A 22,296-nucleotide genomic window follows, 5' to 3' on the forward strand; every position below is an offset into this window, starting at 1 on the left:
GGTATCTACCAACTCATTGCCACAGGGGCATAGCCTCTCCCTGAGTGAGCCTAACACAATTACATCTGGAACTAAGGTACTCGTTACCACTGACGAGAGGCATAGCCTCCGCCCGAGTGAGCTTCGACCTCTCTCTAACTTGTGCTTAAATCTCCGCGCCCTGCCGCGCCTACCATAACAAACGCTGACCAGGACAGCTGAGCAGGCTACCTCCTCCACCCAGACGTGCGGCCACACAGCACGGCCTGTTGCGACAGCACGCCCCAGTGGCTGTACCAGCGCGCGGCCGGACAAACTACAAAAAACTGTGCAATCTGCAAGCCAGCAGCGTGCCGCGCCGTCCCCGTGCCCCAGTCACAACACTTACGCTGACGAGTGAACAGAGCAGCCAGCCCAGAGTCCCATCAGTAAAGTTCCCAAATTTAATTTCAAAAACCCTGGAAAATTTTGAACCTTGACAATATACCTATACATAGGGGTATGCAAAATTCGCATTTGCGATAAAACAATTTTTTACGCGAATTTTAACAGTTTAAAACTAATAAACCCGATATCCACATTATAGGATACTATTTTTACGCGAAATTTAACGTTTGAAAACAAATAAACTCGATATCTATAACTATTTGATTAAACTATGCTAAAAAATACGTACTTCTAACGAAGTCCGTAACGTAGGCCTAACCTGGTGCAGAATTAGTAAATCAACACAGCCGTCATAATTCAACTAGAGTACGACGCACTGCTTCCTCTCACACGCGAACATGTGACGATGTTTTTAGTATTTATGGTAAGAAAAACGGTGTAAACATGTATAGAGGCGAAATTGAATGTTTTGAATAACTTGAACGATGTAAACAAAGACGTGAGTATAGTTTGATACACTTGTACACAAAACATCACACAAATACGCAGTAGCTACACAACACGTCGTTACTCGCTGAGCTCACACAATGATGCAATCAGCAGCAGCAGTGCAGCTGGCAGCCGGTAAGCTGCGCGCGCAGTCACGCTCACGCACACTCACACGAAGTCACAACAAAACAAAGCTGTTTACGGCCGTGCCCGCGCGTGGTTGAATACGACAAACTTGTAAACGGTATGAATTGAACTTGCGTGGCGTGGTAGTTGTGCTCTAATACTTACGTGGTGTAGGCCTACATACTTATCCGAAGTAATAAATATTTTTAACAAAAATGCGTTAATTTACCGTAATTACTTTTGTTGACAAAAATGCCGAAACCTGCTACAGTAAGTATTTAAATAAGAATTGAGAAATGACTTCATACTTCTCCAAATACAGGACATTCAATTTCAATTATACCTTTTTAATGTCATCTTTTTTAATATTAAGTAATTAGTATTTGGTGTGTATTAAGTGTTAAAACAATTTTCATGACACTTGAGATATGAAATTGGTATTACTGTTATCCATTTTGGTAGTCAAAATAACCTCTGTTTCAGAGAAAAATAACACCGATTTTCCAGAAAAATAACCTCGAATTCTGTGAACAAATAAACACGAAAAGTGCATACCCCTACCTATACACTACATAATAGTCCAAAGTATATTTTGATGGATATACAGAGATAGATAAGTACGTACTGCAATAACATCCAGAGTGATACCATTTTAGAGATTGGATAGTACATATCTAACATAACTGAAATAAATAACACTACACTCTTCAATAGTTGGGATTTGTTTTTAATGTTGTAGTTGGTATAGATGAAATCATTTTTGATGTCTGATGCATGATGATTGTGTGTAGTGTTGCTACAATGTAGTTTCTCTTGTTCCAAGCGGCTGTCTGGCTGTGAGCACAAGCTCTAAAAGCTCAGAAGTGCTAAGGACGACACTGGCTCATGCTTCACTCGCATATTCTCCTCTACCGCACTGATCTACGGGACTCATCTATCGCACTAGGCTGAACTATGGGGCTTCCAGCAGTGACATCCCAATTTTATGGTCAAACATTGTCATCAACATGGTCTGATGCTTAGTTACAATATCTTTTGTAAATTTTTCATTCATCCATAAAAACACCAGTTTTGGTCTTTTTTCACCTTTAAAAAAATATGTTTTTGAAATGTTTTTAATAAAAGGAATATTTGAAAAATCTAGAATGGTTCTGAAATGACACGCTGACACTTGGAGCTCTGTGTGCGGTTGGACGGCCCAGCCAGGCGGCCATCTTGACTCGGAATCTTTACCACCGACAGACTCCCTCCTATCCTCGCTGCATGTGGGTGGGGCCTGTGGTTGCTTCAGCGCAAACTAGACTAACTATTATATGAAATATTTTTGAAAGCAATTTAATGCTACAGTGCTGTAGTTTTCTGTGACAAAAGAGTTCAATAGGTCTTCATCAAATGAACAGTTAACTGGTTATCATTTGTAGTACTTAAGACCTGCCAACTGCTAACCTTGAGGCTCGGGGTGACTTCAACACAAATGTCGAAGAGGGATGAAAATGAAGATAGCAGCCCTACTGTAGGATGACGGCTTACCATCCGTAACGAGTGGGCACGCACGTGTTGCAGCAAACGCTGGAGCAGTGGCGGTACGTGTTCTGGGTGGCGGCCGCAGTGGCGTGCGTCACGTACTTGGCGTACCAGGTGTTTGGCACGGCCGACATTCAGCCGTGGAACTACCCCGACCAGAAGATGCCGGGGGCCGCCGAGAGCGCGAGCACTCCGCTCAGGGCACCAGAGGACCCCGAGAAGTAGCCCCGCAGTGCCCCGCGGCCACTCAAGTGCCTTTAGCTGTCCCGAGCCCTAGCCCTAGCCCTAGCCCTAGTCGCGTGTAGCAGTCACCTCTGCATTTAGCCACTCACCTCCCCTACGTCTCCATTCCAGTTACTGCTGTTAAGTTTCTCGTACAAGACATTTACTACTGATCCTCTATGTTGTTATGTGAACTTCACAAATGGGCTCTATTTTCTCTGAATGCCCAGTTCAGCTGGTAGATATAGTTTATTTTTGTCTTGTTGTTAGGTATGTTACAGGAGAACATAACGTGTTAATATTGATAAAATAGTTATAGAGCATATTCTTAAATTGCATCACAGAAAGCCATCTGTGATGTACTAGAATGTATAGATATGATTGAGTGGAAAAGAAAATGCCTTTACATGTTGTATGTATTCATTGAAACAGTTGTAGGTTGGGTTTGGTCCAACTGTTCTGTGATATTACCATAGGTTATTTTGAGGTAGTTTAATTACTTTTTCATACTGTAGTGTATTTTTTTTTTTTTTTAAGTATTTGGTTAATCTTCTTTGACAGTATTATTTTTTTTAATGAGTAACTATTTCGTGGTAATGCTTGGTTCGTATATATATATATATTATATATTATATATTGTCAGGATATTCACATCTACTGCAACATTATCAATACCGAAACATAGGCACTTTAAGCCAGAAACACTTAAGTAGTAATCAAAGTGAAATTTTTTATTAGTTTTGACAATTTAGACATATGTCTTTGTTTAGTATGATTCATTTGTCTTGTGGATTTCTGTTTGAGATGAAAGGCTTGCAATGGAACAAGTAACTGATTTGACATCAGTGTACTTCTTGTGGGACTTGTCAGTTTAAGGGGAGTAGTTGATATACACAGGAGTTCAGAGGGATGTCCATCCATTGCAAAGCTATCTGTAAGGGTATTTTGCAACTGTATGCTTCACTGCTATAAATAACACAGATAGCTGGCCCCCCTCGGGTTATCTTGCACATTTTTCGTTAAGTTATGCAGTAAAACTCGCTTAAGACATTTCTGCATGATATTTTTTCCCGCATATTTCATTCACAAAATTATTCCTTTGATCACTTTCAAATATTCTGATGTTAATTCTTCCCATTTAAATCGTTTAAGTTTATAGATGCTTCCAACATATAACTCTCAGCATTTATGGGAAAAAAAATTAAATAATAATTATCTTTAAACTTTCAAATTATATTTATCGTTAATCGATAAAAATTTACGTATTCCCAAACAAAAACAAAGAAGTTGATAACAGCACATGACCATCAAAAACTTTGCTACTTGCTGTTACAAGTTGTATTTTTCAACAATTTGTGTGCTTGCATTGGTATAGAATTTGTGAGGCTGTTTCATCTGTACATCATTTCCCTCATTTGAGTCATAACATCTGATGAATACTTAGCAAACCACTGAACTTTATCTATGCAGCACACCACCAGCCATTCGTTGCCATGTTGGCGTGTCACTTTCTTTTGTAGGATAAGGTATTCAGTGATACCCGTTTATGTGTTCTCGGTATTAACATTTTCCCGCAGTTAACATTTTCTTTAGGTCCCATTTACGTGTTATAACTGTAATGCAATACTTTCCCTCAAATGACACCGTGAAAATTTATTTCTTCCTGCTTTTCATGCCTCCTAAACGATGTAAAAAAACTGGTTTTTTATTTACGTGGAACCCATTTGTTTTTTTTGCACAATATAATTTCCCATTAAATAGTGAACTGTTTCATTCCCACCAGGAAATTACTGTTTAATTATTTAACAAACAGAAATACAAATTTGTCTAATGTGTAAATTCTCCTTGCCGGTGTGTAGTACGTAAGGAAATATCAGCAACACTAGTTGGCATCATATTTAGTTCAGTTAATTTCTATATAGAGTGGATGCACGTAGTCGAATGTCAATATCGATAGCTTGCCAATTGCAAGCAGCGCAGAGCGCACACATCAGTGTTGCCAGACGTACCTGAACTAGGGTACACTACTACCATATCTGTACCCGGTACCCGAGAAGATTCATTCAGGTACGCAAATGTACCAAAATTTAAGGGAAAATAAATTAATAGTAAATAATATTGAACAATATTCACCTGGAATGGAAAACCAGCTAAGATGGAAAACGGTCTTTGCCCTGGCTGTAACACACTGAAATTAAACATCCCTGGCATTTTTAGAACAGCCTTGGCTGTGCTGGATTTCTGAGGATCTCTGGAGAACCACAGGATCAAGTTGAAAGTAGTATCAAGTAAACAGTTGGGCGGTGACAACAGGACCATGCATATATCTCATTGAAAACAGTCTCGGCTACACTATTAAAGCACAACACAATTTTAAGTCGCCATATTAATATTTACAATAAATTTACACAAACCTTTAACCTGAAAATACAATTTTTTGCATGTGGCTGGAATAGTAGTCTTTAGGTTTACATTATATCCCCCCCCCCCCCTCCTTAATTTTCCCCAACGGGCCTTAGCAGTACAGCCAATATTACATTTAAAAAATAAAATTTTTAGTTTGAACACTATCATGAGATTTAAGAGCACGGTATATGATATTTGTAGACGGTAAAAATTCACGGTTTCATTTCGTGATGTATTAGAATACAAATACATTTAGGTACCTTTTTGATGCTTCAGTAATTGTGCTTCAGTTTATCTGAAGGACTCTTGAGCCAATGAAAAACCCTCAACGATAGAAGTATCGAATCACATGCATCTCAGTTAACAGGTGACACGAGTCAGTAGCCAATAAAATGGTGTAATTTCCATAGTACTCAGAGAATCATGTAGTTTATCCTAGAGGTAATTGAAACTGCAAATTTTTCTAGTCACTAGATATTTGTATTAAAAAAGATAGCAATATTTTATTTTAAATAAAAAAAATTTTTGTGCGAGTGTACCTGAATGACACCCGAACTAAGAACCTCTTGTACTCAGAAGTACTCAAATGAAGAGGTGTACCTACATACTATGTCTGGCAACATTGGTGCACATTTTGTCTCATTCTGAGTGAACTGTATTTCATAGCCCACAAATAAGGGGTTTTGCTTTAACTGTACTATGTTTGCGTTCTTATTAAGGATGATTTTAAGGTTATCAAGCATAATAAAATGTTTAGTGTTGTGAAAAACAGTGCATAATGGCTTCTACAAGTAGTGGACGACCTATTATATATAAGGTGTTATCATTTGAAGAAAAACTGAAAATAATATCTGAAGTTGATGCGAATACTTTGTTACCAAGAGTGACTATGGCAAAAAAAAACTAGAATGCCACTGTTTACTTTGAATGGAATCATCATTTTTTTTTTTTTTTGCTAGAGTTGTTTTGATTGGATAATCCTTTTTATTTTTGGTTATTAATTTAAATTCAGTACAAATAATTCAGTTTGCTGGTGTAATTGTATATTTTTTCTAGCCCGCCGACAATAATGAGAATAGGCAAGTGTAGTTTTTGAGTTAATTCATTATGTCAATTGAGTGAAATTGGTTTTTATGAAGCAACTGTTTTTTTTTTTCTTTTAACTATTTCCTCCTTAAGAAGTTATCCCTGTTAGTAAGTTTTTATTATCCAGTACCTTGAATGACTTAACAAGGTTTTACTGTAGTTAATTGTTCCTTGTACATCAGCACCAGTTTTCATAGTGGCTAAGAGAATAATGGTTAATTTATTACCATGTAAAACTGAGTGCTAATTATGTAACATTTTCATTATTATGCATATTCAGGATTTAAGGGGGGAGTGATAGGTATTGAAAAATATCATATTTGTTTCAGAAGTTTTCTTATGCTATAACATCTATCTGTCGTTTAGTATTAATGGCGTTGTTATGCAGGTTGCCACGGTTCCATTTTATAACAAATCACGTTAAGGTTAGTGGGGACTCTGTTGCAGACTTACTGTCCCAGATGTTCAACCCAGAGCATTTTGTATTGAGCAAGTCCCAGTCCGGGTCAGTTAATGTTGTCACTTGTAAATTATTTCCCAATTGATATCTTCATTTTCAAGACTGCCAGCAAGAGATCAGCTGATTAATACCCTTAGGGTTCATAAGGTCATACCTTAAGTGAGGTAAAATCCTAAATATTGTAACTTTAAGAAAGATCATTCTCTTTGAGAGCATTATTTAAGCCAAGCCAGCCACCGTACTTAGTTTGTTTATTCTTATAAATAGGTAGTTATGTTTGAAAGAAAAGTATATATGGGGCCTCTGAACATGCTCATCATATGCCCAGTTTGCATTTACAATTATCACTACATTTTCCACAGTTTTCTTAAATACAGTAAACTCTCGATTATCCGGGCCTGGATTATCCGGTTTTCGGGTTATCCGTGCTTGATTTTTTTATGAAGTAAAAAAAAATGACGGTGTAGCTACGCCGCGACTGGGCTGCGCTTTTTTTTTTTTTTTTACTGCCGTGTCAGAAAGCTATTTACCTGACCCTTCAGACCCTCATTCCCCGCCACCATCACCCGTCAATTTGTCACACTTTAAACCAAAAAGGAATGCCTTGACTGCTGCTTCCGGCTCAACTAGCCCCCCCACCCCCGACCCTTTTCTTTTTCTTTTCAAGTGTTCTTTTTACAGCGCCCCGCTACGCTAAAAAAAAAAAAGGTCCCTCTACCTCTTTTACCTTCCCGCACTCCTGACGGCTGGAAGAGGCATTTTTCACGCAGTTATTTACATCAGTTCTCCCAGGCACATTTGTTTTTGTAATCATGTCCGGTAAAAGGAAACGTAGCTGACAATAGCAGAGAAGTTAGAAGTTGTGGACAGGTTAAAAAAAGGAGAAACTGCCGCGAAATTAGCACAGGAATATGAAATAGGAATCCAAACCGTGCGAGACATTAATAAAAGTGAAGAAAAACTTTTGCAGTTTGCTAGTAGATCAGACAGTGTGGCAGGGCCTTCTAAACGTAAAAGCATGAAAACATCTACCCACGCAGATGTTGACAATGCTGTGTATGTTTGGTTTAGGTCGTTAAAAGGGTGGAGGGAGATGCTGAGTTGGGACTGCCTCCGCTCTCCCTCCCGTAGCAATAAAGGGGACAGGAGAAGGATGGTGGCAACACAGTGCCAGTATTGTTTACGGTCCAATAAGCTGGGACACGGTATACAAAGCCTTTGCTTGTACTCATAGAATTCTACTGAACAGACACTCTTTTGCCAGTAAATACACCATTTTTAAGTGGTGAAACGGATTATCGGGGTTTTTTTATGGGCATTCAATTATCCGGGCATCGGAAGGTCCCAATTAACACGGATAATCGAGAGTTTACTGTACAAGGCAGTGGGGCAATATTTTTGCAAATATTTAAGTACATTTTGTGTATTCCCAATGTTCTCATTGTAATTTGCGGTAAACTGTGATTATCTACCATTAGTACAAGGGCTGATCCTGAGTGCGTGGTTTCGCAGATATAGCACAGAGGAGCCATTGTAAGAATTCTCATTTGTTTTTGTGCTTTTTTCTTTACTTGTAATAGTTTTATTTTTTGAATTGAAATTGCGTGTGTAAAATCAATATATTTCCAAAAAAAATAGTACATTTGATTATTAGTAATACAAAGGCTTGTACAACCATTTAAATATTGTTGTGTGTTTGTCAGTTAAAATGTTAAATCAATATTCAAAAATTGTTAACTTGATTAAATTTAATTTAAAACTTAGGTACCCCATATACTGAATCAACATCCAATATAAGTATCTAAGAGATTTTATCCCTAAAAGGATGAAACGCGGGCTAGGTTTAGTTTTCAGTAATAAAGCTGATGAAGTGGAAGGAAAGATATTCGAGTAATAACCATACTATAATTATCAGCACATTCACAATTTTCATGATATTTATACCTAATGGAATGAAAAAAGGGTGACTGGATTTATGATAGAAAAAAATCATATCTCTGAAGCGACTTATTTGGGAGGTAAATTATTAGGTTTAAGTAATAACATACAGAAAAAAAACCTTCAGAATTTTTTACATTTTCAGAATGTGTTGTGTGTGAGGGGGGGGGGGGGGGGGGGTTCGACTACTGATCGAGGTCGTTGTGTCTCAGGGGGTCCAAGAAATGGTAATAGTAAGGATCGGGTACCATCCTGCTGCACTGAACTGCGACCTAACAGGCCTTAATGGGCTGTTACCTCCCTGGGCTCTGGTACTGGAAGACGGTGGGAACTCCGTGGCATGCTCTGCGAGCCTTGTCACGGTGTCACTAGTCTGAAGCTACAGTCTGAGCAGCCTACGTTGTGCAGCTGATCCTGTTGACGAGCGCCGAAACAGCTCTAGCTACTTCCTCGGCCGGATCACTGTAGTCGGGGTGATTGCGGGGTCGCAAGTTGAAAGTGATAGATTTGGATAAGTGCCAGTCGATACTAAATTATAATTATAGTTAGATTATAATAATACTCATTTAGTCACCTACTGTTTACCTTACGTGTGGTGCTGATGCTGGGATGGTTTGCGTTGACCTCCCAGTAAAATCTTTCTATTTTTGCCTCAAATTCGTGTTAAAATGGCATGTATTTTTCCCTACGGCTTTTGGGAGCCCATGATGGCTGCCTGTTTTTTTTCCTTATAGCGAGTACTAGTTTGCTATTGGCACGTAAATGAAAATTTTCTCCGGAATGCCATTCGAAAATTGGTCAATTATACGTTCTTACTACAGAAAAATCCTTAGATTAGGGATAAAACTCCCCACGGCACAAATTGGTGTAGATAGAGATTGATCACCCTTGTTGCTGAACAGAATATAATCTCATATTTTCAAAGCTCTGCAAAACTGAAGAAATTATTTATCTAAAAAGTCTTTGACTCAAAACAGATACTGAGGATAAGAAAAGTTATTAAATTATAAAATTGCACATAAGTTGCAGATCAATGATACTGCACATATATAAGTTGCAGATCAATGATACCAGGTGATTTAAGTTCTTGGGTGCTCACAGCGTGATCTGCCTTGGCTCAATATGGCGACTGGTCAGTGCCTTTGCACACAACTCAAGCATCCTCCCCCCTTCTCCAGGGTGATATACTCTTCATATTCCTCCAGGGTGTGCTTCCCATAGCGTAGGATCATCCTCTGGAATGTGCAGATGACCGTTAAATTATATTGCGATCATGGCATAAACTTGTCTCCAATTGGTCGATTCACCTGTCCACTTGGGTAAGTGCTCCGACTGCATAGATAATCAGAAGCAGGTTTTCTGTGATTGCCTGGAGTGGATCAGCCATTTACGCTGAGGAGCCGTGCAATTGGCTGTGTGAGGGGAGAAAAGCCTGTGATTGGCATTTGGAGCTGGCCAATCAAGTGAAGGTTGGCTGTGGCTGACGGAGGCGATGTTTGAAATTTTTGTCTCGGCCCAATTCAACCAAATCCGATGAAGGTAAAAAACTTTCACGTGTAGGTGCTGTCCAGTGGTTCGTTATCCGTGCACTCACTCCGTGCCACACTCGTCACAAGCATGCACTGAGTGCAGTTCACTGTCCCGCAATTTACAGCCACTCCATCTGAATTGTGGCCACTTCACTATTTAGCAAGAACTACAACACAAGACCCAATGCTCCATACTAGAGGTGTAAACTGGACTCAATGTACACTGCTCTGCAACAAACGAGAAAATGATTCTAGCACTTGGACCAAACACCACGCAGGCAGTGCCACAAGAGCATACGCCAGCACATTCTTCTTTTAGCCCAGCTTTTTAAGTATGAATCATATACACACACCAACACTACAAACGGTTCTTAACCATTTTCGGAAATTACACCAATTAGAGGGTGAAAAAAAGGGGATAATTTTGTGTTATAAGATATAGTTTATATCGCCGAATATAATATAATTGAAGGTGAACCAAGAAAATATTACATATAATTTCTACCTCTTTGGGAATGTAATCTGAAAAAATTTTTTATGCCAGTAAGAAATTAAATCTTTATATCTTTTCAAATACTATTTAATAGTTTGAATATTAAAATAAACATACAAACCTACCTATTACTTTTTACCATTTTCTGACATTTCACTAATGGAAGGCATTATTTAACTTTAAATAAAATCCGCTTAGTCTGAATGTTACATGCATAGATGTGTAAAAAATAATTCAGCATACGTGTGCTAAATATTCTACAACTACGTTTTTTTTTGTGTACCGGTACTGAGGAGAGAAGCACATTAGTTGTAGCATTCATTATGTCTATATACAACCAGTATTTTCATATCTGTGTGAAAAATATATTTATAAAATAGTGGGGGAGACCTATAATTTGTATCATTCAATTTCATTACTGATACAGATACTAAAATTAAAAGTATTAACTTTTGTCTATCTGTTAATTTGGTATACCATCATGCAAAAACTATTCAGTGTTTTAATGAAATCGAGAACTAACATAATTTGATATTGTAAAGTACCATTTAGGACATTTTATTCCAATAAGTTGTATTGTTACCTCAGTAAGCACCTCTTAATTAGCTATAATCTGTTTCGGTAAATGGTGGTGTGAATTCCTCTGCTAAGTTCTGCATACCCAGGTAGGAGTCTTGCAGTATGTAATGATCCATGGCACATTTGAGCATGCATCATATTACATTTGTAAAAGCACGATCTTTCAACATATGATCAGCATTGTTGTGGTTTGAACAACAAGGACTTGGGGGATGCAGGCGTATCCTACCTTTGACACACACAAGGTCTTATTTTAACATTTATTATTGACAAATTGTTTACAAAAGTTTATAGATCGACTATCTTAAGCTGAGCTGAGTTTTTACACTTGAGCCTACGCATTAATAAATAGCATTTAAGCCTGAACACTATGGCACCTAGCCTTAAATGTGCACAAAATTCTGCTTACTTGGAATTTACCAAACTACTTAAAACTTTTACTATGAAATGACATTTGCAAAGTGTATTCAACTCAAATACTTAAAAACATTGCACTTAAGCCTGGAAGCTACAGAGGGCTTGACTTCGCAGTTAGTGCATGTTTATGGTAGAGTTAGCACTCGACACCAAGGTGAGTGTCTGTGAATTTTTAAAGCTACAGCAACTTTGCCCCCTTAGAGGTGTGGCTATAGTACTTGCATTCTTCCTCTGATGCTGGTCGTCTTCACAGCATGTCTACCTAACCACACTCAACACCATATAAAACCCCCTTAGGGGAACATTTCAACAATTTGTAACACTGAGTTTGTAGTTACCCATTATCCTATCTCACAATGGTATAGCATCCCTGATATTTTGTTTGTAAAAAAAATATGCTTACCCAAGTTTTACCCATGTAGCAGTAGAATTGGGAAAACTATGAAACATAAGGTGCAGAATTTTTGGTTTGTGTGTGTTTGTTATACCTGATATCTTGCCTCACATTTAAGTAGCCTTAGAGATATGGTTTATTTTTTGTTGTGTTGAAATGAAAAAAAAATTGTAATAATACTTGGTTATGTTATGGTTATATCTTATTTCTATGAAGTAAAATACCTTTTGTTAAATGGTTGAAATTAGATCAGTTTAAAATTTAAAAAACAGCACTTAACTTTGTATGCATATTGCTGTTACATAATTTAATACTTTGTGCTGCAGTAAATTTAGGAATATGAATTCTTAAGATGGATTTTCATGAAATTGTATGAAGTTATATGACTATTTATTATGAAACAATATTTACTTCTCTTTTTACCCCCTTAGGGGTGAAATTCCATAATGATACATTGCCTAGTGTTTATCCAGAGATTTAACTAAAAAAAACTTTCATTGAAATCCATTCAGTAGTTTTCGATAGATACTGGAAAAAACAGACTAAATTTCTAAAATGAACTTTATAGTTTAATTTTATAAATATAAATATTTTATAACAAAAAATTAATAAAGCATTGTAACTCTTATTGGTTGAGTCTGAAAAGGAAATATTTAAAATAATTTTATTTATAAAATCAAAAATAAATTAAAGGAGAGAAAGTTGAAAGATTGTTAAATACGAGTGTATGTTCTAAGTTTTTATTAGATAAGAGTTTTTATGGCATTGAGAAACCAATATATTGCTGGGTAGTAAAACTGCCTTATGTTATTAGAAAAGCTTTGACCAAACGCAGTCATTCTGTTTAGCACTGTATGCAAATTCTCAGTTTGCCTGGCAATTGACCATGTAAATACCCAGTACTGCATTTTACGACCTTGACTGTAAGGTGGGTCAGCATTTCTCCTGACATTTTTAGAATGTTATGTTATTTTAGTTCATTTTGGATGTTTTTAGTTATCTACTTTCAATGTGATTTATTTTTAATTACTGACTTTCCAGATAACCAAATTGTGTGTGAACATGCTAAAAATTAGCAAAATTAAATTTATAAATTTTAAGATTATGAAATTATAAATTGTTAAAGGTTATTGAAATTCATAATGTGAGGGTTGTATTGTTAGTGTAAATGCTCTTGATACATTAATACTGTCTTGTATTACATACTTAGTTAGTACTTAACGAATGTTTTCATATTTGGTACAGTTCATTTTACAAAGTTTTTATAAGTTTTTTTTATGTTTTTATTACATTTTTTACACAATAGCATTTTGTCTTTTTATATTAATTGTTTTTAAATTATGCTATTTGTATTGTTTAACAGTTATGTATGGTTTGTTAGTCTGAATTGTAACACATGTTATATAGTTACATACATAGTTTTTATTCTTTTCATGTTTTGTAAAAAGTGCGCACATATGTTCTGTCATCCATAGTGGTATATTTACTGATGTATTTTTTAATGGTAATAATATAGTTCTTGTTAATGGAATGCTTTTCTTATGCCAGAGTCAAATAAGCTACAAATTTTGAGAGAATTTGTGTTCAAGTAAGTTAAAGTTACATTTCATAAATGTATCTGAAACAGATTGTGTTGTATGGGTGGTGGCATTTTTGGAGCAAATTAAATAAAAATATTGTTACTAAGCAACTGTCACAGGCGGCTGTCAATGTGCGACAGTAAATGTTAAAAGGAAAGCGTACTTATACAATGGTTTGTTCATTGTAGCATGTTTCCATGGAGATAAAGAAATAAATCAATATAAAATATCAAAAAGATTTAATGTGGACTTGGTTTGTACACAATACTTTGATTTAAAGCATCATAAAAATATTTATACCTAAACATTCTAGATGAAATTTTTTCCTAAAATAATTATTGAGGCGTGCACATACTCTGTAAGAACTTAACTTATACATCATATGCACATACACTGTACAAACTTATACATCATGTCTTATTAGTATGCATCTCTCTGGCATGTTAGTGTTTGAATAAGGAAGGTGAGGAAACTACAAAAATGTGATAAATATCAAATAATATACATTGGACAGTCATCTAGTACAAGTAAGGCAACATTAAGTCAAATTGTTTGATTCTGTAGTTAACGAACATTCTTGACACAATATTTGGTTGTAATAAATGTATCTACGTCATTTTCAACATGTTTTGATAAAAAAACTTACGAAAATGTTATTTTAATATTTATTTCATGCACTAATTGAACCAGAAATAGTTTCGTGGCAGATATTTGCTCGTAAATTGCACATGTTAATGTAGATTGATGTGTGAAGGGTAGATCACTCAATTTTTAATTCATGTTCCATCCACTCTGCCAGAAAGGCTCATAGTAAGAAGCTCTCATACAGTTGTCAAGAAATTGTAGTCCGGGAATCGAAGTTGGAAATATAATCACAAACTTGTAAAAAAAAGTGGCGAAGCTGAATTTTCTGTGTTAGTCAACTATACTTAATAAGATATCAAAAATTTACAGCCGTAAACCACTTGTCACACAGAAAACACTCAGTTAAGTCTTAGATGATGGAATCTAACAGCGGTCCATTAAAATGTTTCCTATTAACGTATTAACACAGGTACACTCTTAGTAAACCTAATGTTGCCATGTTATTTTACACAATCTTGTTAAAATGTTACAAATTATAATATTAAAGATTAAAAATATCTAAGTTTTTAAATCGGTTACAGTAGAACCCCGATTATCCGCGACTCGATCATCCGATTCGCGGATTAACCGCGATTTATGTCCATAAAGTCCAATTTTTTAGTTACATATAACCAATGATTCAAAATGTATGTAAATGTTAAAATACTTTGCAAAATGTATGTTGGTCAAAGTACTTTGACTCAGTTACGTTTATATACACAGAAAGTTTTAAAAAAAATACTAGTACATACATACGTATGTACATAATATTTTTGTGTTCCATGTTACGTGAATAGATTATACACTGGTGCGCGATTCCACGTCCGCATGACCGGACTGTACACTCCCGCGCGCAGCACGGCGCCGTGCCACAGAGATTACCCGGTGCATGGAGACAGTCCATTCCATTAGTGTACGTTGTTGAAGCGTGAAGGTGGTGATAATTTTATGTATTGTAACAGTGATCTGCATTCCGACGGATTATACCTTTGTGTTGTGCGAAAGTGTTGAGCGCAACATTTCATCATGTCATCAAATGAACAGAAAATAAAGCGAGTGGTACTGTCCATATAAGATTTCCGACCCATCTGCAAAACTAAGTCATAATAGGTCGTTTTTGCACTAAGTCCACGTTCAACAAGCTAAAAATAAAAAATCTAACATTCAAAATTCATATAAATAAGGAGGATAAAAACACCGTGAATTATACGAGACAGAGACACCGTTTCAAAACCATGAAATCAAGTCTCAATGCACTGGTATGAAAAATCTTATCTCGAAAAGAATTTTGAAGGCAGTCGTTCTGTAAAACAATAACCAGCCCGATGGTGTTACTGACAACAGAGCAATGAGCTAAGTGTGGCAGCGTCGCTTACGGGTAGGCCTGTGCGAAACTTCGCAAATGTGAATCGATTCGAATCATAATTTAATATTCGCTTCAATTCGAATACATTTTAAATATTCGCATGTTTAGAATAATTCGTAGCCGAACCACTATGTATCGACTAATAGCGTGCGCGAGTCGACAATCGATCCTTACTTTGTAACAATCGATATTGCTTCTTGACACAATCGTTTCTTTGTTCCTTTGAACGTTAAATAACAGAACACTTGCTCTCACTTGCTTTTGTTTTTGAGAACGTGGGAGAGGTCTTCGCTTGTTAAGTTTTTAAAAACCACGAAAAGATACTGGTAATTAGCGGACCGGAGATTATGTCTGATTTAAACTCAGAAAATACGCCCAAAAGAAGAAAGAGTGAAGTATGGCATTATTTCACGAAAGGGAACGACGACGTTGCGAAGTGCAACTCCTGTAATGTGAAACTAAAAACGCTACGAGGTAAATTACTTTGCGATGCTAAATTTGTTTTAAATAAAAATTGTGCTACCTGTCCAAACCGAAAGTTTATTAATTCAAACTTGACGGAAATATACAGTTTTAATTACTGTAACCTAGATGTCCCGTTTTAGTTACTCTAACCTATTGTAAACAATGTCTGGAGAAATTGAAACGGAGAAATTGAAACGCGTGTAAATAGGATAGAGTGACCAAACATCCCGTAAAAACGGGATTATCCCATTTTTTAACGATCGTAAACGGGGTCCCGAAAAAGTATCCCGGGACGCCTAAATGTCCCGTATTTACGTTGGGTGATGATACACTTTTGACGCGCCTCTCCTCGGGCCGTCTTCCCCTCTCCACGACAGTTGAACTCGCCCATACCAGGCCAGAACAGCACTCTGAATTTTTGAAGATATGCCAGTATGTGTTTGCGATCCCTGCCCATAATGGTAATACTGAAAGAATCTTTTCGCTTATGAACATTCAATGGACTAATGAAAGGAACAAGATGGGAGTGGATACCCCTTCTGCAATCTTGCAGGTACTCTACAATTAAAAAATGGACTGTTCTAGTTTTTACAACTTTATATTGTAAAAGAAAGAGGTTTAAAAATTGGCTGGAACGAAAGAAAAATATCCCCAATTGAAATCCTAAAGATTTTTAACATAACTTTGACTAACAATTTTAGTTATCTTATTTAATTATGTTTTGAAGTATGTCATAATACTTATAATAAATAAGTATTCACTGCAAAATTGTTGTTTTTATTTATTATACGCCTCACAATTTAATTTTAATTACATATTCATAGGTAAATTGAAAAAGATTTGTAGGTCTCACATTAGCAAAAAAGAGCATGTTTCATTGATTACGTCTCGATGGAGGTCCCTCGCACCCCCCTGTAGCTGGATTGTATCGCCCCCAAACCCTCCTTGGATGTGTCCCGTTTTTTCAAGTTTATGATTTGGTCACCCTAACATAGGATATAATTCGCCGAGGTGGACTGGAGTTACAAACCAATGCCTTTATACAATTATTTCAAAAGGAGAAATAATGTATGGGAAATTAATTGACTTACAATTTGAATGGATTTAGAGGTTAGGAAAAGGGACGTGTAGGCCTGTATTTAAATAAAACAAGCTGAGACTTTATGGGGAAGCTGGGTGAAGGTTTGAGACTCGATGGACTATCCAGACTAGGCTGTTAATGGTAAAGAGCATTTTTAAATCAATATTGGAATAACATTACAACATTCTTTGTTTTAATTTCAATTTGAGTATTATTTTATATGCTTAGTGAAAATGGCAGCGAATTATACAAGTCCATATTTATTCTTAACGTCTTAAAGTTTAACTATCTACCATGTTAACTACCATGTTATCTACCATATTAACAAAATATTTAGAAAATAATTTCTCTATATATTATTTATTTTTTAATACACACACCACACATGTAAGTACCTTTATGTTGTGGTTCGGTTCCAGGTACAACCACTACATTGCAAAATCACTTGCAGGCTAAACATGCAGCATTATACCATCGCATGATGCAAGATAAGAAAGAGACCTCAACATTAAAACCAAATCCCGAACAAGCTACTAAAACAAGCTTGCAGCAGCCAACCATTTCACAAGTATTAATGAAATCCACAAAAATGCCACCAAGTGACCCCAGAGCTCAGTCCATTACGAAACAAAATACAAAAATGTTGGCAACAGAGTTGTTGCCATACGATTTCGTAGAAGGTCAAGGTTTCAAAGAACTGATGGCCAACCGGCACGTAGCACCAACTTACCAAGTACCTTCTCGGACCACATTTTCCGAACACTATGTCCCGGCCCTCTACAAAGAAACTAAACAGGCACTTCAGTCAATGCTTGTTGCAGACCTTCCATCACTGTCAGCCATATCATTAACATCAGATGGCTGGACTTCTCGTTCCAATGACAGTTACATCAGTCTGACGTGCTACTACCTCAGGCCCGATTTTTCCCTGGTTTCATTTGCCATGAGCAATATTGTAGTTCAGGAATCTCACACAAGTGTCAACATTGCTACAGCAATTAAATCAGTATTATGTGACTGGGGTATTTCTGTTGAAAATGCCACTATACCCATTTTTTGCATCACTGAGAATGCTGCAAACTATAAATTAGCATGTTCTTCACTATTTCATGAAAATGCCCGAAATTGTTTTGCCCATTCGCTTCAATTAGCCATTGAAGATGCAAATAAAGAATGTGCAGGTACACAAACACTCCTTTCCAAAGCAAGAGCTATTGTTGGTCATTACCGACGCAGTAGTTCTGCAAGGAAACGACTGCACAAACTTCAAGAACAGATGAACATACAAAAACTGGAGGTTATCCAAAATGTGGACACACGTTGGAATTCTGAGTTTGCTATGCTGAAGCAGCTGATTCAGATAAGACCTGCTATGGTGGCCGAACATGCAGATTCAAACAGTACAGAAATGCTCTCTGTGTCAGAGTGGAAGCAAGCAGAAGGTATTGTTGAGATTTTAAAACCACTTGCAGAGGCCACTGATGAAATGAGTGGGGAAAAATATGCTACATCATCAATGGTAATCCCAATTTTGCACTGCTTGTTGGCTAACCTTGAGCTGCATATTCGCCAGAAGAAAGATGGAGTAACATTTGCAAGAGCGTTAATAAAATTTTTGAAATCCAGATTCCAAAATTTTATTATGGAGTCAGTGAATCGCATTTCAATGTTAATAGATCCAAGGTTCAAGGGTGTGTTAATTTCTGACACAGAAGCACAGGCTACACTGATTTCTGCACTCTCAGGGCCGGTTTTATGACCTCAGGCTAAAGTTCCGGCTAAAATTTAACTTCAGGCTAGCTCTTATTTCGGTTTTATGACTCCCTGTTAACGTCTACCTTGCAGTTAAAGTTCCGGCTAACCTAGCGGGTGGATGAACCGGCCGCTAGCTGCTTAACCGGAGGCTAAGCAACAGAAAATAAAATGGCGATGTATCAGGCGAGGTTAGTTGTTGTTAGTGATGATGACTATTTGAGGAATTCTATTGAATATTTGCAGGATGCGATGGAATAATTTATTACTAAATGTAAAATGCTTCGCATTCGTCAAAGTTTTATTAAAAATTACATGGCATGAACGTGTAGTCACGCTTTTCTATTCTCGTCGAGTCGTGTATTATTATTTGACTTTAATTGATCACGAAGTACATAAACGTATGCTATGTATATAAACTTAAATGTTCCTGCTTAAGAATATGTGCAAATAAGTGAATTTTAAAATTGCAAAACTAGAGTTATTATTACCGGTAGGTACCTATAAAATGCGTGTTTTCGTGGAAGTTGTATCTGTGAATTTTTATTCGTAATACAGTGGACATATGCCGGGAATGAAATGCACTTCATACGACTTCAGACGTGGTTATAATTCAATGAATACAATTGAATGTGAAAATAAATGTTACCCAATCATCCCTTCCCTATCTTACAAACCATTAGGTACTTATTATCTACCTGCCACGCAAGTGCAAAACGAAAACAGCACTGGAATTATTCTGTTTACCGTATCCAAGTTTATCCCTTGATCCTATCGGCATGACCCTTTATATGTTGGTCTTGTTTTACATTATACTTGCTGTTTTAATTTAGAATGTTGAAAAATCCTGTACACAACACAAAATACCTAACATATCACAATGCAAACAAATTATGTCAGGTCTTGTAAAAATATATTTCTTTCGTATACATTTTACAATCATAATTATTTCCCCAGTGAATATATCTAGGATCTCTCGACCTATTAAATTAAAACAGCAAGCATCCTATACCACAAACTAATTCCATCAGGATCGGATTAATTTGGATACGTGATACGAAACTATTAGTACAAAAATGAAACCTACACCAGTGAAATGAAAATCGACAAGTATTTTCCCGAAACGGGGTCTATATTATTTGATTATGAAAGAAATTTATGAAAGAATTAAGTGTTCTCTAGCAAAAATGTCATCCCTATTTATTTGTTGGTATAGAATTACTTCGTTAGTTTTGGCTTAATATATAACCTAACAAAATCATGAGTTTCAATACAAGAGTAAAGTTGAAAAAACACGGTTTTGAATCGTAAATTGTAATTTTATGGTTTAATACAAAGCAGGTTTGACGTCAAAGTAGTTTTTGGTTAATTTAATTATATCTGTTGCAAGATAAAGTTCGCGGCATATTTCTTTACTACAGCTGTAAACATTCCGAATCACAATACAAACAAACAGCTGACTAACATTCTACCAGAAAAACAAACTGTCTTGCAACAAAAGTTACCAAATTCTGGTTTATTTCATTACCAACACACCCATTATTACACCACACGCTTAGTCAGGTTCCGGTTAGCCAACCGCAGGCTAAGTATGGGTCTATGATACACCCCTCGTTCGTTAACCGGAGGCTAGCCTTACCTGGAGGCTAGCTAACCTGAGGATTTAGCCGGAGGTCATAATATCGGCCCTCAGACTATTGCCAAAAGAAAATAAGTCGTCGGTCTAATTAGCAAACCTCGTAACTCCACTTTTTGTCAAAAATTGGTTTTTGGTACTACTATATACTCAGTTATGTGTTCTATAACCATTCCAAAGATCATAACAATAAACAATCCCTATGGGCTACAATTCTATTTTCAGAAAACCTCTTATCTCCAGCTGTCGATTTCCTGCATATTAGAATACCTCGTAACTCCATTTGTTAGTAAACAAACACAGTGTTATTGTTGGACTTTCTATTAATTGTTTTTAAAATATTATTCTGGTTGTTTCGATATTGTTTGTACGTATGGAACAGGTAAATTTTTTTTTATTATCTCACACTTTAAGTATTGTCCATCGGTTATTTATGCATACAAAACACTTATTGCAATAAATTATACTTTTCAAACTTTTGTAATACAGGCCATAATATCAAATGTTTTTGGAGGTAAATTCTAAACTATTTCATACGATTTAGCTATCCAACCTCTCTATTCTTGCATATTCACGCAAGTTTTTGAGGACATCAATTTAAGTCTATTTAAGCCCAAGAAAGATCAGTGCAGCATATATGCAGCCTTTTATACAGGCAATCTTAATGAAAAAAACCACAAACACCATCTACAAAAAAGATGGAAGCAAGACTGGAGAAAGAATCTGATAAAGCCAAGGAAGAGCATGTGTATACAATGGACTTGCAATCAGTACTTTTGTGCCCAAAATCAAATGTGTCTAGTTGGTACTATAAAACCAATTTAGCATTACATAATTTTACTGTTTTTGATTTGATAACCAAAGATGGCTTCTGTTATCTGTGGAACGAGACTGAGGGGGGCCTTGGTTCAAATGAGTTTGCTACAATGATTTGCAACTTCTTCTTGTCGCAACTACTTTTGAGGAACGATGCCGACAAATTGATACTGTATAGTGATGGTTGCTTCTATCAGAACAGAAATGTGACTCTCGCCAATGCACTCTTACAGATATCGGTGACAAAGTGTGTAACGATAGAGCAAAAGTTTCTGAAGGTCGGACACCAACAAATGGAAGCAGTCTCAATGCACTCTAAGATAGAAAATAAGCTGAAAAACAAGAAGATTAATGTTCCAGCTGACTATATTGCAACTTGCAGGGAAGCACGCAGAAATGCACGTCCATATGTTCATTATTTGACTCACTTTTTTTTTTTTTTTTGATCATGCTCAAGTGTATAGCTCTATCAGACCAGGCAGAATAACTGGGGATCCATGTGTTACCGACATCAGAGCCTTGAAGTACACTGCAGATGGGGTTATTTCATACAAGTTGGGTTTCACAGAAGAGTGTAAGAACTTGCCTATTCGCAAAAAGAACATTACTGCTAAGCTATTTGATAGTTTGCCAGAACTTTACACTGAGAGGCTGAAGATAAAGAAAACTAAATACGACCATTTGCAGTCCCTGAAAACAACTATGGAGTCAGACTATCGCTTATTTTATGATAGCCTTCCTTTTCAAAACTGAAGCATAGATTTTCTGAGGGGTATTTTTTTTTCTTTTTCGAATTTGTTGGAGTAATATTGCCTGATTTATCAGTATTAAAAGCTAGTTTTATCTTGATGTTTTTTTTCAAACGAATTAATAGTCAATGTTGATTTATGTACTATACAATATTGCTGTTTTGTATTGTATACTGTCCTTACTGTTCAATTTCGGAA

General features: G+C 36.4%; 1 protein-coding gene across 4 annotated transcripts in view; it reads left to right on the forward strand.

Annotated features, from left to right (window-relative positions):
- The window catches only part of LOC134542683 (vesicular glutamate transporter 2), a 130,617-nt gene extending 116,772 nt beyond the window's left edge, over positions 1-13,845 (forward strand). For all 4 annotated transcript variants that reach the window (XM_063387134.1, XM_063387135.1, XM_063387136.1 and 1 more), the window contains one exon: positions 2,545-13,845. In XM_063387134.1, coding sequence (XP_063243204.1) covers positions 2,545-2,730 — 186 coding nt within the window. In that variant the 3' untranslated portion in view covers positions 2,731-13,845. The remainder of the gene's footprint in view (positions 1-2,544) is intronic.
- Positions 13,846-22,296: the final 8,451 nt, after the last annotated feature.

This window comes from Bacillus rossius (genome assembly GCF_032445375.1).
Source record: "Bacillus rossius redtenbacheri isolate Brsri chromosome 9 unlocalized genomic scaffold, Brsri_v3 Brsri_v3_scf9_1, whole genome shotgun sequence".
Classification (NCBI taxonomy): domain Eukaryota; kingdom Metazoa; phylum Arthropoda; class Insecta; order Phasmatodea; family Bacillidae; genus Bacillus; species Bacillus rossius.